Raw genomic sequence first — 16,795 nt, 5'->3', positions numbered from 1 at the left:
CAGGAGGTGCAACTATATTGTGTAGGACAGGGTGGATAAAAATAGATGATTTTTAAAGAATTAAAATTGGATTTTTAAAATTTAAATCAGATTTCTTTTTTATTTAAATCAGATTTTTAAAATAAAATGCTTTTGGAGGAAAAATCTTTCTAAAGATAGTTTTCTATTTAAGTTACATTACAGTCCAAAGGCTATTCATCAGGAAATAAGGATTTGTTTAAAGTTTTCCATGTGTGCTAAAACTCAGTCTAAGTTTGTTTGTTTTTTAATTGTTTAACCACATCAGTTAACAAACATGGATACATATACCATAATGTTATTGTTTTAGTTAAATAAATTGTTATTAAGGAAATGGTTATTTTTCTCCTTCCAGTAAAGTACAGCAGAAAAGTTGTCCAAATATAAACAGTTAACTTATTAAACCTCACAATAATTTCATAATCATCAGTCTATGTATTTCTAATACTAGAACCAAATCAGTAATTTTTGATATAAATGTAAAAACTACTCTGAAAATATATTATTCCAAAAATGAAACCTTCATCTGGTTGTAAATATTAAGATACCAGGAAGAATGAGACTTCCGGGGGAGCGTGTGTGGAAATGATTTGAATCAAGTCTTGCTGACTAGTGATTTAAATTGATTTGATTTAAATCAAATCCACCTTGTGTAGGGAGAAAAAAAGGTGCACCTGCCAGAGCTTCCTCTTCTACACAAATGTTTAAAGGGACATGTTCCTTTCCACCTAAACTCCAGATTGTAGTAATAATGAGAGTGGGGAGAAATCCCCATTGTGACTGCAGCTACATGCCACCATTATGACATTTGCAGACGGTTTTATATATAAAAGATGTGATGTTGTGGCTGTAAGGCTGGGGTGCAAACCAGAGAGGTCTCTGCGTTCCTCTCTCCTCTTTCAAAAACTCGATTGGTGGCCTTAATCAAACCACTCCATCTTGTTTTGATATAGAAACAGTAATACTGGGCTATCTTGTTTAGACTTTGGAAATTAAAGAGAGGAGATTCCAACTAAACACCAGGAAGAACTTTCTGACTGTGAGAGCTGATCGACAGTGGAATGGACTCCCTCAGAAGGTGGTGGACTCGCCTTCCTTGGAAGTTTTTAAGTAGGGATCGGATGGCCATCTGTCATGTATGATCTAATTGAGATTCCTGTACAGTGATGCCTTAGTTCCCAAACTTAATCTGTTCCGGAAGTCTGTTCCAAAATCAAAGCGTTCCAAAACCAAGGCATGCTTTCCCATAGAAAAGTAATGCAAAACGAATTAATCCATTCCAGACTTTTAAAAACAACCCCTAAAACAGCAATTTAACATGAATTTTACTACCTAACGAGACCATTGATCCATAAAATGAAAGCAATAATCAATGTACTGTACTATGAAATAAATAAGACGGTATTGTAGATGATAAAAATTAAAATTACTATTATTTTTCTTACCTGCACTGTTTGGATGGGGTTTTTTTATCCATTTCCTCAATCACACAGTCAATCAGTAGCTGAACTGGGTTCCACACAGTCACAAAAACAAATGAACCGGAAAAGCCTAAAAAAAAAAAAAAAAGCAAAATAAATAGCGAAAACAAAAGCACCAAGCTTAATCCGTTCCGCAAGTCCATTTGACTTCCAAAATGTTCAAAAACCAAGGCGCAGCTTCTGATTGGTGCAGGCTCCCCGGAAACAATAGCCGACAACTGCATTGACGTTTGGCTTCCAAAAATCGTTCGAAAACTGAAGCACTTCCGGGTTTTCGGAGGTTGAGAACCAAAGCGTTTGAGAACCAAAGTACCACTGTATTGCAGGGGGTTGGACTAGATGACCCTGAGGGTGCCTTCCAACCCTACAATTCTGTGCTTGAGTTCATGCTTGTTTAGGCTTGGATTAGTTGTGGGAGTTGTTTGGAGCAGGCTGCTCCACAGGCACCTTCTGCCGTGCTTATGCTATCCGCTTGGCGGCAGACAGCGGACTGGATAGGATAAACTGATCTGAAAGGGAGGGACTAGTGCAGGCTTAGGGGAAGCGTGTTCTCCGTCATGGAGAGCACGTGTTGCGGTGGGGGCAAACAAGACATCCCTCTGTTGCTGGGCGGGTCAGTTTGGATGGCCACAAATCTTATTGGGCACCTCTTGGTCGTTGGGGAGAATTTGATGTTGCAGTTTATGATTGATGGCCAAGGGGCTATTTATTCCCTGCGCGCAGCGTTGAGCTGCGCCTTTTTTCGCTGCACGCATCGGATCACCCGTCCACCCTCCCTATATTTAGGAGTGTTTGCGTTGACCTTGCTATGCCTGTCATTGGGTCGTCTGTTTTGGGGCAGGGGCCTGGTAGGAATTTTTCCATTTGGCTGATTGGCCAGTGCCATTTTGGTTTTTGCCTACTGCGTAGCAAAATCGTCACAACTTGTAAGGTTGTGGTTAGGTAAAGGTCAGGGGACCCCTGACCATTAGGTCCAGTCGTGACCGACTCTGGGGTTGCGCGCTCATCTCGCTCTATAGGCCGAGGGAGCCGGCGTACAGCTTCCAGGTCATGTGGCCAGCATGACAAAGCTGCTTTTGGCGAACCAGAGCAGTGCACGGAAACACCGTTTACCTTCCCGCTGGAGCGGTACCTATGTATCTACTTGCACTTTGACGTGCTTTTGAACTGCTAGGTTGGCAGGAGCAGGGACCGAACAACAGGAGCTCACCACATCGCGGGGACTCGAACCACCGACCTTCTGATCAGCAAGCCCTAGGCTCTGTGGTTTAACCCACAGCACCACCTGCATCCCAGGTTGCGGTTAGGCAATTGGGCTGGATCCGGCCCCTGGGCCTTAGCTTGCCTACCCATGACTTAATTGAATACCACCAATTGAGTTTAGATGGCGTTTTCATGTGCCTCCTCTGCAAGAGGTCTAGAGAGCAGCAACACGAGAGTGGTGCTTTCCTTCACTGTCTTTCCACTTGTGCAATGTTCTCCCTAGAGAGCAGGGGCGGATTTAGGTTTGATGAGGCCCTAAGCTGCTGAAGGTAATGGGGCCCTTTATATTGCCAGCTGTCCTTTGTCAACAACTAATTGTTGCTGTTTTTTGTGTTGAATATATGCTATATAGTAATTTATGGACCTAATAGGTATCTAAAGCCATTTGCACAGAACAAATAGGAGCCTACACAACACACAACACTGTTGCTGTATGTAGGTTTTATTTTGTTTTTTATCTTATACAGTATTTTGGAAATGTACATCCAGTTGTTCTTTCCTTTAATTTTTTTGGGGCCCCCCAATCTTCTCTAAACATATGTTCTCTTATTCTATATGTTAGGTCTGTAAGCTATGCATATTCTGTGAGCTTCAGTTGCCATTCTTCTTTAGCTGGGACCTCGCTCATTTTCCACAAGTGTCCTGATTTTATAGGGACAGTACTGGACTCACAGAAGCCATCCCAGGGTTTTATTTGATCCCAGAATATCCCAGTTTCCCTTTTTCCTCCCCTCCATCTCTTGGAGAACAATTAAAAGTGGTGTGTGTGGATAGGTGCAAAAACAGAGTCCTGTTTATACTGAAAATAAAATACCTGCACAAAAAGAATTTTACAAGGTGGGTGAGAGGGTTCCCCTGTTCCTCTGCACTTAAAAAAGTGTTGTAGTTTCGTGGCTTACCAACATCACCATGTTTTCCTTGAGTACCCATGCCATCCACACTGTAGGACATAATTTCTGTAGACATTCCAGGATGTGTGATGCAGCTGAAAAGCAATTTAGACTCTCAGACTCTCTCATTTAAGTGCGCAGAAAGTCAACCCCCCCCCCCTAAATTTCAGGAAACTTTGCCCATCCATCCCAGAGTCATTGGGGATATCTTTGCCTCCCCCACAAATTGCCAAACGACAACAAACTCTACTGAAAATTGCAGCGCAGGACTAATAACTGCAAGTTCATTAATCTGTTGTTAATTCAATTCTTTAGTAGAGTTGAGCTCTGGCAACTGAACCAACTGCGAAACCAAAAACTGGCCGGATTCAGCTAAATAGTTATGCTAGCAGGAGTCAATGCAATGAGTCCTGCTGTCCCCACACTTCCCCCAAAATTGGCTCTGAGGAAGGGGGTCAGGAGAACCATTAGAACAGTTTGGGACGGGGGGGTATGTGTGTGTGTGTGTGTGTGTGTGTGTAAGATTGTTCCATTGGCCACTCAAGGCTTGCAGTCATGGAACGAACATGGTAGCCCAATGTTTAAATTCCATCTTATATTTTGTACTTTCTCTTTTAGAAACGTACAGCTTGTATATTAGAGAGAAGCTCTTGAGAGCAAGAATTCTCCAGGATGTCGTACCGAAAAGAACTAGAGAAATACCGAGATCTGGATGAAGATCAGATCCTTGGAGCACTGACAGAAGAAGAGATCAAGATGTTAGAGGATGAACTGGTGGACCTAGACCCTGATGTAAGTGATTTTAAAGGACAGGTCATGTGATACTTCTTGAATTGTGTGAAAACATCTACGTCGGGCACACTAAGCAATAAAATATAAATAAATAGGGGACCCTTCTGCTACTCTTTGCAGTGGTAGACCATCTTTGGATCTGCTTGGGCTTTCCTTCGCCCTCTTTCCCTCCCGACTCTCCTTGGACGTGAGCCTGGTTTGATACACAGTCTATTTTGGAATCTTACACCTTCACTGTCTGCTTAATTTGAAGCAGACTGTTGCCTGCAAACGTCGGCACCGCACTCTGTTTGGTGGTGTCAGAAATACTAGAATTGCCCCCTTGGTTCAGATCATAGAGTCATAGAATCTTGTTTAGATTTTTCCTTGGCAGTCACTCCTGATTAAAAAGATGCTGGTTTAATTCCTTTTGATGATCTGCTGTTGCTGCTGGGAAACTGAGACATGGTTTAAATGTTACGTGAACGAGCCTTGGCCTCCCCTTTCCCTCTTCCCCTCCAGGACACCTCCAAGGAGAAGATTGGAAGTACAGTACAGTCGTACCTTGGCTGTTGAACAGAATCCGTTCCAGAAGTCCTTTCGACATCCAAAACTGTTCAACAACCAAGGCGTGGCTTCTGATTGGCTGCATGAGCCGCTTCGGACGTTTGGCTTCCAAAAAACTTTCGCAAACCGGAAAACTCACTTCCGGGTTTGCTGCGTTCAGGAGCCAAAACAGACGAGTACCAAAGCATTCAACAACCAAGGTACGGCTGTAGTTTGTTCTGTGATGCTTCCCCAATGTGACTACGTCATTGCCGTCTGGAGAGGCACAGCACAAAAAAAAATCTGAAATGTTTGTGCTATAAAAAAGTTGCAAGATTTAAGCAGGAAGCTTCAGGGCAAAGTTGCATGTCGACTCCGAAACATTTGGAGGTGCAGACAGTATTGAAAGGGGGATCGCATATAATTGGCACAATGCCATTGTTGGCACAAAACATCAGAAATGCACAAGAAAAAGCACATCTGGAGGGGCTCTAAGGTTCTTTTGTATTGTGCTAAACCAGGGGTCAGAAAACTTTTTCAGCATGGAGCCGGTCCACTGTCCCTCAGACCTTGTAGGGGGCTGGACTGTATTTTGAAGGGAAAAAATGAATGAATTTCTATGGCCCACAAATAACCCAGAGATGCATTTTAAATAAAAGGACACATTCTATTCATGTAAAAACACCAGGCAGGCCCCACAAATAACCCAGAGATGCATTTTAAATAAAAGGACACATTCCACTCATATAAAAACAGGCTGATTCCCAGACCGTCCGTGGGCCAGATTTAGAAGGCGATTGGGCCGGATCCAGCCCCCGGGCCTTAGTTTGCCTACCCATGTGCTAAACTCTCTCTTAAACTTAAACTCCCTTTCATACTGAGCTGCAAAGGTGTGCTGTTTTCCTTGGGTAGGGGGAAGCTGTTGCTACTTTTGCGTGTTTCCACTCGCCTTCTTCCCCACGTACAGTAAGAATATTTGCCAATATGTAAATACCACAAAAATGGCTATTGTCTGCATGCTGTTTTCGCCGCGCAAAGAAGCTAGATTTGTGAAGAGGAACTAGCGGTTTTTGTGCCAGAGACAGCCATTTCTCCGGTAGGGTTGAAATGTAGACGTCCTACATTTGTGATGGGATAACCCAAAATTATACACAGTGGGTAGAATTCAGCATTCCATCAGTGCAAGCGTTTTGGCTTGTGAGATGGAATGATCCCCCCCCACACTTTTCAGAGAGTTCTTGCACCCACCCCCAAGCCAGTGTTTGGGGGACCTGACAGAATGAGAGGGGGGACAGAGCCCCATAGCAGAAGCCCTTCTACAGTGGTGCCCCGCAAGACGAATGCCTCGCAAGACGAAAAACTCGCTAGACGAAAGGGTTTTGCGTTTTTTGAGTCGTTCCGCAAGACGAATTTCCCTATGGGCATGCTTCGCAAGACGAAACGTCTTGCGAGTTCTTGCGAGTTTGTTTCCTTTTTCTTAAAGCCGCTAAGCCGTTAATAGCCGCTAAGCCGTTAATAGCTGCTAAGCCGCTAAGTCGTTCATAGCCGCTAAGCCGCTAATAGCCGTGCTTCGCAAGACGAAAAAACCGCAAGACGAAGAGACTCGCGGAACGGATTAATTTCGTCTTGCGAGGCACCACTGTATAGGGCTTCTGCTGAGAGCAGGAGCGCCATCTATAGGGGGCAGAAGGGGCTTCAGCTCCCTCAATATCTGTGGGCAGCCGGCTGAACTCCAATATTGAGGGCCTCCCAAACAGATCAGCCTTCCACCTGCAAACATGTCAGGAGCTCAGCCTACACTCGAGTAGGACCCTGGCAGAGACACATGCCCGACTGGCGTGTTCTCCCCCTCCTGGTCGATCGTTCGGGAGCTTCAAAAGCTTTCTTCTGCCCGAACATCACAGCGACCGATGCCAACAGACATCGGCACACTTAGGGATCTGCAGAGTCTTCGCAGTTTCGTAACAGACCTCAGCAACTCAGCATTTTGGCTAATCTACTTTATTTACATACAAACTCACACGGAGCACTGCAACATGGCTCCCTCTCTCTCTAGCATCAGACAGCAAAGAGAAAAAGAACAAAGGACAATAGTCCCACTTCACGGAACACAGTGACACAAACATCCTGTCTCCGTCACTTCCAACTCTGTGGAGTCGAAACATATACTGTCATGTGATAGACAAAAATCCCATGACTGCAATCATGGAGCAGGAATTCTAACGAAACACGCCCTCCCCGTTGGCGTGCCGGGCAGGGGCAGGATGCGTGAAGGATCACCTTCCACGCTTCACATTCCCCGCCACCGACCCCCAGATTGCGCATTATGTGCACATGACGTCATGCGATGCCAGGCCCCTTCAATGTGGGGGGGCAAGTGGGCGCCCGTGGCTGACAGGACCGATTAATTGAATCCCAGCCAGAGAGGGGAATGAATTGTGGATTTGTTTTATTTTTCAAGCTACTTCTCTTTTTTTTAAATAATAAATCTTTATTGTTTTAAAATACAATCATACAGCAAAAGTAAGTATAACAAAGTTAAGCACAAAGTAAAAAGAAAAAAGAAAAAAGTTTCGTCACATCAAAAAAGGCAAAGAAGGGTTTGAAAGTAATGAGAAAAAAGAGAAACGGCAATAAAAAGAACCAGATGTTTATACAACATCATGTCTTATCCAATAAAGTTTTCTGTTCTCAATGCAATGTAGCTAGAAGTCATGTGAGGACTAGGCTCCTTCAGGGATATTCCAGGAGCCTTCCCTCAGTGTGAGATCTTAGAAGTCTTCCCCTTAGAGATCTAAGGGGGAGTGTGTTGGTGACTTGCCAACCACTTGCTTCCTAGCAAGTAAACCTGCCACCAGCTCCCCCTGTTCCAGTCAGCAGGTACAAAGAGGTGCATTTGCCACGCAGACATTTATTCCAGTTCCTCTGTACTGAGAGGTCAGAAGAGTGGCAACAGATTTACTCACAGATATTTATTTTTATGTTTTTGGGAGGCACAGTGTGATGAGCTTTCCTGTGGCTCCCTGGCTGAAACTGCCTGGCATTCATGATGGGAGATGCAAAACCAGTAAAGATGGGGGGAAATGGAATGATATATTCTGGAAAAGGGTCGTGGCTGGCTGTTTGGAACCCTGGAGAGGATCACTCCATGCTGCGACATTTTGTTGCAGATTCCGTTTACCTCTTTAAAAAGAACTTACCTGGTCACCTTCCCTACACACTGTGGATACAGTCAGATGGGGACAGTCAGTGTGCGGTGTTTCAGTGGTATCTTATATTTAAGAATATGGGCTGATAAGTGATGGTGATGGTGTGTTTTCCCTCCCCTTCTCCGAAATCTAGAATGCATTATTGCCTGCAGGAATGAGACAGAGAGATCAAACGAAGAAAACACCCACTGGCCCCTTTAAAAGAGATGACCTACTCGCCCATCTGGAGAAGCAGGCAAATGAGATTAAAGACCGAGAAGATCTGGTTCCTTTTACAGGGGAGAAAAGAGGTATGAGACAGTCAAGTAACTATGCCCGGGTGTTTCTCAAGTTTGAGGTATGTGTTCTCTGGATTTTCAGTTAGCCCCACTGAATGAATCGAGGTGATGTTGAAGGTTAAGTCTCCTGTTTCATATACCATTCATTTCATTTTTTAAAAAAATAATATTTATTATTTTTCCAAAAACTTAAACACTAAAAAAAAAAACAATACAATATAACACATCAAATTAACAAAACAAGACAAAGACAATAAAATAAATCAAACAGTTTCATTATCCCATCTTTCATTCACTTGTTTCCACGACCGCCTCACACCTCCCTTTTTGTATTCCACTTCTGTTAATTATTTCAGCAATTCCTTTCCATCTTCCTCTGTTTTCTATCCTATAATTATCTTAACTCATTCTAACCTTATTTTTTCCTTTAATGCTCTATTAACCTATCTGTACTTAATTCCTTATAATATTTCTACTAAAGCCATATAACTTCATTTCAACATTTTTCTAACATTCATTAATTTTACAATATTTCTGTAAATAGTCTTTAAACTTTTTCCAATCTTCTTCCACCGACTCCTCTCCCTGGTCTCGGATTCTGCCAGTCATTTCCGCCAGTTCCATGTAGTCCATCAACTTCATCTGCCATTCTTCCCGGGTGGGCACATATACCATTCATTTCAGTAATGGTTGCTCAGGCCAGCTTCCCACTGACTTGGCCTGGTTCGCACATCCCATTAAACCATAGTTCTTAAAGCAAACCATGGTTTAATGTGAGCATGCAGCCTGCTGGGGCACACTGCTCAAAAGTTCTCGCAGCGCTCCTCCCCTGCTTCTGCCATGCTGTGGACAAAAGATAGCAGATTGCAGCATGCCTTGTTATCCAGATGTTGGCTTCTGGTTTCTTTCCACCCAATAAACCTCAAGTGCTAAGCCAAGGACAAACCTTGGTTGCCACTAACGGCTCAACAAGCCAGACTCTTGACTTGCTCACATCCTTCTCACTCACATTAAATCATAAGTGTGTTTGAGGCCACTGTGTCATGAGAGATGCATGTAGATTGGGTTTAGGAATGCAGAAAATTCATAACCCGTCTCCAAGATTATATCCACTAGCAGCCAAAATTGCGGAAACCTTTTGGTATTATTTTATTGTTGTTAGCCGCCCTGAGCCCGGATTCGGCTGGGGAGGGCGGGATATAAATTATTATTATTATTATTGGGGAAAATGTATTTCCGAGGTTTGATGGCTCATAACACTCTTTCTTTTTGGAGTAATACCATAGAATTATATATCAATGGGAAGATAATTTGATGGAGAATGTAATGCAACAAAGTTTGTTCAATTATCTGAATTCTATCAAAGGTTATAGCCAAATAACCAGAAAAAGGAAGCACAACTTGCTTAGGTTGATATGCAGTAGATTTCCTTCATTTGAATGTAGCCAGTGCTTTTTTTCTGGGGGGTACACAGGGGTACGCATACCCCTAAACTTTTTGTGACTCTAAGTTTGGCCTCATTGAGGGGCAGTATTTCAGTATGAGGGGCAGTATTTCAGTATGTCCTGCCAACCTAGCAGTTCGAAAGCACGTCAAAATGCAAGTAGATAAATAGGTACCACTCTGGCGGGAAGGTAAACGGCGTTTCCGTGCGTTGCTCTGGTTCGCCAGAAGCGGCTTTGTCATGCTGGCCACATGACCCGGAAGCTGTACGCCGGCTCCCTCAGCCAATAAAGCGAGATGAGCGCCACAACCCCAGAGTCAGTCACGACTGGACCTAATGGTCAGGGGTCCCTTTACCTTTACCTTATTTCAATATGAGTAGGAAAATGAGAGTACCTCTAAACATTTTTTTAGAAAAAAAGCACTGAATGCTTTCTTTTGCTTGCACTCGGTGAGAGAAAGAAAGCCTTGAGGCAGAGGGCTGATTTAGATGTTGTGGTTTCCATGTGGAGACTGTCAAAAGCCCTTCCCTACAGGGTTGGTCTGTGTGGGGCGAGTTGCATTTCAGAGAGCCTTGCCCTGTTTGGCACATCACTGGCAACACCACCGCTGGCATTTCCGCTTCACAAACAATTGGCCAATCACTTGCTGCAGATCGCTGCTGCTAGGAAGTGATTACACAGAGGCTATAAAATGTACATGGGCCCACAGAAGTCGGAGTCATGGGGATGCGGGTGGCGCTGTGGTCTAAACTACTGAACCTCTTGAGCTTGCCGATCAGAAGGTTGGCAGTTCGAATCCCTGTGACGGGGTCATCTCCCGTTGCTCTGTCCCAGCTCCTGCCAACCTAGCAGTTCGAAAGCATGCCAGTGCAAGTAGATAAATAAGTACCACTGTGGCGGGAAGGTATACGGTGTTTCCGTGTGCTCTGGTTTCTGTCACGTTGCGCCAGAAGTGGTTTGGTCACGCTGGCCACATGACCCGGAAATCTGTCTGTGGACAAACGCCAGCTCCTTTGGCCTGAAAGCGAGATGAGCACCACACCCCATAGTTGCCTTTCACTGGACTTAACCATCCAGGGGTCCTTTACCTTTTTTTTTCTTTAATCGGAGTCCCTACTCCTGTGAAAAGGCAGCATCCCATAAATGTTGAGTAGCTAGGATAAGCTGAATTACACATCCATGTTACGGCTGAGTCCAGGGAAGGCACAGCTGCCTTCACGCAAGGGCATCTCCTTGGCCATTGTGGTAAATGGGATGGTGGAGAAGATCGAATTAATTAAATTGATCAATTTAATTAGACATGCATGGTAGCAAAATTCCATATTTCAAGCTTCCCTGAACTCTGGACTAGGTGGGCTTTTGTTTTGATTCAGAAAGGCAACTCTTCCTTTACAGTGGTACCTCGGGTTAAGAACTTAATTCGTTCCGGAGGTCCGTTCTTAACCTGAAACTGTTCTTAACATGAGGTACCACTTTAGCTAATGGGGCCTCCCACTCCTGCCGCGCAATTTCTGTTCTCATCCTGAAGCAAAGTTCTTAACCTGAGGTACTATTTCTGGGTTAGCGGAGTCTGTAACCTGATGTGTCTGTAACCTGAAGTGTCTACCCAAAGTACCACTGTATTTTTAAACAAACACACACTGTTTGTCCCATCAGCACTTTTATTTTGGAATATAAAGTGACACACATTGAACATTACAGTAAACCTAGCATACAGTGGTGCCTCGCAAGACGAAATTAATTCGTTCTGCGAGTTTTTTCATCTTGCGAATTTTTCGTCTTGCGAAGCACGGTTTCCCAAAGTCTTCAAAATCACCAAAGTCTTCAAAAACCTCAAAAAAGGCTACCACACCGCGTGCTATGAGTTGCTCCTCAAAGTCACCCTGGGTATTAACGGTTTTAAGAAAAAGGAAACAAACTTGCAAGACGTTTTCGTTTTTCGTCTTGCGAAGCAAGCCCATAGGGAAATTCGTCTTGCGAAGCAACACAAAAAACGAAAAACTCTTTCGTCTTGCGAGTTTTTCGTCTTGCGAGGCATTCGTCTTGCGAGGTACCACTGTACTTTTCTCAATTTTAAACTCGCTCCATAATCCCTTCTCCCCTCCTTCATTTCCCTTTGGAAGCCCAGCCAGCCTGTCACCTGCCATTTCGGAGCACTAAACCCAGGTAAACGATGGAAACAACAGGAATACACATATCAAAATAAAAGGGGGGAGGGACACTCTGAACAACACAAAACCACAAAAACAGTCTTTGGAAATTTTGTTAGCAATATATCTATGATCAATAAGAGACCAGGGAGTGGAGTGATTATACTGGTGGCATTTCCCCCCCAAGTTACATTTTAAGTCAAAATTCCTATTTGATGTTCTCTGCGCCCTGGTGTTTGTGAGCATTCAGATCTTTGCCTCTGTAAAAGTCCACCCTTTCTCTTCTTCAGTATAGTGGTACCTCAGGTTAAGTACTTAATTCGTTCCGTAGGTCCGTTCTTAACCTGAAACTGTTCTTAACCTGAAGCACCACTTTAGCTAATGGGGCCTCCCGCTGCCACCGCGTGATTTCTGTTCTCATCCTGAAGCAAAGTTCTTAACCCGAGGTACTATTCCTGGGTTAGCAGAGTCTGTAACCTGAAGCGTATGTAACCTGAGGTACCGCTGTATATGCTTTTAAAAATCTAAAGTGACTAGAGTGGGCAGTACCATAAAGGATTTCAAAATTTATTTTTTCTTGATCTCGAGAGGGAACCAGGGAGCAGTTGGTTCTTTTGTGAGGCCTAAATTTAGCCACGCTCAACCTTCGAGCGGCTTTCGGGATAGCGTGGTCTTTGTTCTCCTCTCCATTCTGCGTCGCAGGGGCAGCAAGGACAAAAATAGCCCCAGTGTCACATTCCATGCCTGGAGCAATGAGTATGCTATCTCATTTACAGGCGTCTCCCAGATTGTTTTCTTTAAAAGTGCCTCTCTTTTTTTTCTTTCTTAAAGCTGCTTGTGTTTTCACTATTTCAATTTTGGTGTGAATCTTTCAAAATCCAGCTTTTATAGAACGTTTATTGAACTTCTCCCCCCCCCTTTTATTGGAAAAAAACTAAACAGGTATTAAAAATAGATAAACTTTTCCCCTCTAACCAAAACCACCTTGTAATCTATGTATTTTTCCTTACAATATACCGTATTTTTCGCTCTATAAGACACACCAGACCATAAGACACACCTAATTTTTGGAGGCGGAAAACAAGAAAAAAAAATATTCTGAATCCCAGAAGCCAGAACAGCAAGAGGGATCGCTGCGCAGTGAAAGCAGCAATCCCTCTTGCTGTTCTGGCTTCTGAGATAGCTGCGCAGCCTGCATTCACTCCATAAGACGCACACACATTTCCCCTTACTTTTTAGGAGGGAAAAAGTGAGTCTTATAGAGCAAAAAATATGGTAGTGGTTGATTGTTCTATACTATTTTCAACCCTTTGTCCCTGCTCGTGTGTGTGTGTGTGTGTGTGTGTGTGTGTGTGTGTGTTTACTTTGAAGATTTTGCTGAAAGGACATCTGTAGGAGGTTACTGGTTGCACCCAGAGCTGATGATGCTCATTTGACATAAGTAGGAAACCGAGCCTTCGGTATAATTGGCCCCCTCTTGTGGAATGCTCTTCCGATAGAGATTAAGCAGGCGCCTTCTGTACGAACTTTCAAACATTTGCTGAAAACTATTCTGTGCTGCCAGGCTTATGCAGACAATTAAGAAAAACATTCTTTGTAAAAGTCAGCTGCTGACCTTTAAATTTTTTAATAATTGGTTTGTCATTTTTAAAATCATATTGTTGTTCATTTAAAAAAAAAACAAAATTGCAGTGTACAATTATTTTTATAAATAAAATAGAAATACAAGATTACATATCTCCTATCTAGCTGATATCAGAGTGCCATCGTTACTACTAAAAGCCCTACTAAACAGTACAGTGGTACCTCGGTTTTTGAACACCTCTGTTGACGAACTTGAATGCCATAAACCCAAAAGTAAATGCTTCCATTTTTGAACACGCCTTGGAAGTCGAACTGCTTCCACTGAGTGTATATGTTATCTTTCTCAATTTTCTCTATTAAATTTGCAGACTGCCCTTTGCGCCTCGGTTTTCGAACATTTCAGAACTCAAAGGGTCTTCCGGAACGGATTATGTTCAAAAACTGATGTACCACTGTATTGGCTAACCCACTTTCTTTAACATTAAATTAGTTATCAAACATCTCTTTCTTTCTTTTTTCCAAATGACTTAATTGGGATTTAGTTGTCCCCAGTTTCAGATACTTTTTACAAGTGTAGGAGGTTTAAAGTTTTGAAAGTGAGGCAAGAAATGCCATGGGCGGTTAACATAATAAGCAAAAATAAGATCATTTTGGTGCAAGGTAAGGATACACATAGCAAGAGTAAAAAAAAGAAATTGTTATTTAGGGGATTTGAATTTAATTCTAAATTATATACCGGAAACATGGGAGATTACAAGGGGTAAAAAAAAAATGGATGTACCGTGCCATATTAGAAGCAAAAAAACTTGTTTTGATGAATTGGAAGAGCCGCAAAAAGATCCCACTGAGCACATGGATTGACAATATGGACAGACTAGTTACATACAAACGAATTGCATATCGACGCAAATTAAAATGGATAAATATGAAGAAATCTGGAAGGAATACTTAAGCGATAAGGCGGAAAGTGGTGGGAAGTAGGGGGAGGAGAGGTGGGGAAATATTGTTAAAAAGGTGTAGTTATAGGTATATCAGTACTCAAATCTGAATGGTTAAATTGTATTATTAGTGTTATTGTGGTTTTTGTTGTACAGTGGTACCTCAGGTTACATACGCTTCAGGTTACATATGCTTCAGGTTACAGACTCCGCTAACCCAGAAATAGTACCTCAGGTTAAGAACTTTGCTTCAGCATGACAGAAATCGTGCTCCGGCGGCACAGTGGCAGCGGGAGGCCCCATTAGCTAAAGTGGTGCTTCAGGTTAAGAACAAACCTCCAGAACGAATTAAGTACTTAACCCGAGGTACCACTGTATGTGTTTTTTGTGGTTGCTGTTTGTATTGAAAAAAATGATTAAATAATTTTTTTAAAAAAACATAATAAGCAAAACGGGAACAGTATAAAAGCAGGGTTCTGGAGTTTGAGTGAAGATCAGACGAAACACAAAGTGTCCCTCGCTTGTGGGGTGAGCAGGGAGAGAAAGGCTGAGCGATGTGCCCACCTCATTTGGCCGATGAAGGCAGTTGGGCGGTAGTGCCAGTACCTATCCAGTCTGCCATCACACAACCAAGCCCCCTTAACTAGCCTGCCTTGCGCCCCATAAGCTAGCCTGCTGTCTGGTGGAAGACTCTGTTGCCAGTTTTGAAGTACGATTCAGCTGTCAGCCCAATCAGGCTCCGTACACAAAATGGTGAGGGAGCGCCGTCCTGTCCGTTGCCTCAGGCACCAAAATGTCTTGAGACATCCCTGGGGGATGAGACTGGCTCCTTCTCAGCTTTGCAACTGAAACAAGAGATGTGCATACCAGCAAATCCATTGCTGGCACAGCTGACAGACTTTGCCTCCTTGCGGCGTTGAGTACCTTTATTTTTTAAAGCACCGCATAAAGTTCGTGAGTTTGTTCACCGTACAGATTTTTCAGTGCAAAACTGCTCAGAAGGTAAGAGAGGTTCCTTAATGCCGTCACTAGGAGTTGGGCAGCCGGTCATGCACGACCGACTTTTCCGCTTCAGTCTTGAGGAAAGGTATTTTCGGAGAATGGGACTGAATGCAAGGAGGGTGTTTCCAGAATAGACCTGCTGCTCTGAAAATAGGTAAAAGGTAAAGGACCCCTGGATGGTTAAGTCCAGTCAAAGGCGACTATGGGGTTGCGGCGCTCATCTCGCTTTCAGGCCAAGGGAGCCGGCGTTTGTCCACAGACAGCTTTCCGGGTCATGTGGCCAGCATGACTAAACCGCTTCTGGCGCAACGGGACACAGTGATGGAAGTCAGAGCGCACAGAAACACCATTTACCTTCCCGCCACAGCGATACCTATTTATCTACTTGCACTGGTGTGCTTTCAAAGTGCTTGGTTGGCAGGAGCTGGGACAGAGCAACGGGTGCTCAGCCTGTCATGGGGATTCTAACCGCCGACCTTCTGATCAGCAAGTGGCTTAGACCACAGCGCCCTCTGAAAATACTGCACTGCTTGCTACCCTTTGCTATCCACTGATTATATATCCTGTCGTTTTATGTACTTTTGCTTAATCAAAACATACTTGCATCCCTGTCAGTAGGATCAAATTTGAACCTTTGGGTTGGAACACAGTAGTTGTTGTTCCTGGTGCTACATATTCTGTTTACTAGGGGTTTGTGGCGAGGAAACTTAAATCCCTGTTGTTAAAGCAATTGCTACGAGGCTGATGGCCCTTTTTGTATTTACAGGGAAAATTTGGGTCCCCAAGCAGAAGGCTATAGATCCTGTTTTGGAAAGCGTAACTCTGGAGCCAGAACTGGAGGAAGCGCTAGCAAACGCCTCAGATGCTGAGCTCTGTGATATCGCTGGTAAGACACGAGACTGCCTACATTTGGCTTCCTTTGTAATTATCCTTATCGGTTTGGTCAGTCTGTATGTGCTTTTTTATCCTCCAGTTTTGAGGTTTTTTGGGGGGACCGTTCTATAAGTTTGCAGCAGAAGCTGCCTCTAGACAGCACTGAACAGCTAATTCATGCGATCTCACAGGTTATCTCTTCCCACCCACAGAGCAATTTTGAACCTGTTTTTTAAATACAAGGTGTAACCGGAAAGGTTGGTGATTGGTCACAGAAATCAGACAGCGAGAAATATTCGAACATACATACTTTACAGGCCTTCAAATTAGGCCCCCTCTGATACAAT

The 16,795-nt window shown here is 43.5% G+C and overlaps 1 protein-coding gene across 6 annotated transcripts in view; it reads left to right on the top strand.

Moving 5' to 3' along the window:
• Positions 1 to 16,795, top strand: part of TMOD1 (tropomodulin 1) — a 39,541-nt gene that overhangs the window by 3,203 nt on the left and 19,543 nt on the right. For 4 of the 6 annotated variants that reach the window (XM_080986941.1, XM_080986940.1, XM_080986937.1 and 1 more), the window contains exons 2-4: positions 4,271 to 4,444; positions 8,312 to 8,468; positions 16,342 to 16,461. In XM_080986941.1, coding sequence (XP_080843067.1) covers positions 4,325 to 4,444; positions 8,312 to 8,468; positions 16,342 to 16,461 — 397 coding nt within the window. In that variant the 5' untranslated portion in view covers positions 4,271 to 4,324. Of the gene's footprint in view, positions 1 to 956; positions 1,097 to 4,270; positions 4,445 to 5,039; positions 5,191 to 8,311; positions 8,469 to 16,341; positions 16,462 to 16,795 lie in introns of those variants that run through there. The other 2 variants (XM_080986939.1, XM_080986942.1) reach the window with 2 other exon arrangements.

Source organism: Podarcis pityusensis, assembly GCF_964106645.2.
Source record: "Podarcis pityusensis genome assembly, chromosome: 17".
Classification (NCBI taxonomy): domain Eukaryota; kingdom Metazoa; phylum Chordata; class Lepidosauria; order Squamata; family Lacertidae; genus Podarcis; species Podarcis pityusensis.
The sequence above is the reverse complement of the archived record's forward strand: the minus strand, read 5'-3'. Positions and strand labels throughout refer to the sequence as shown.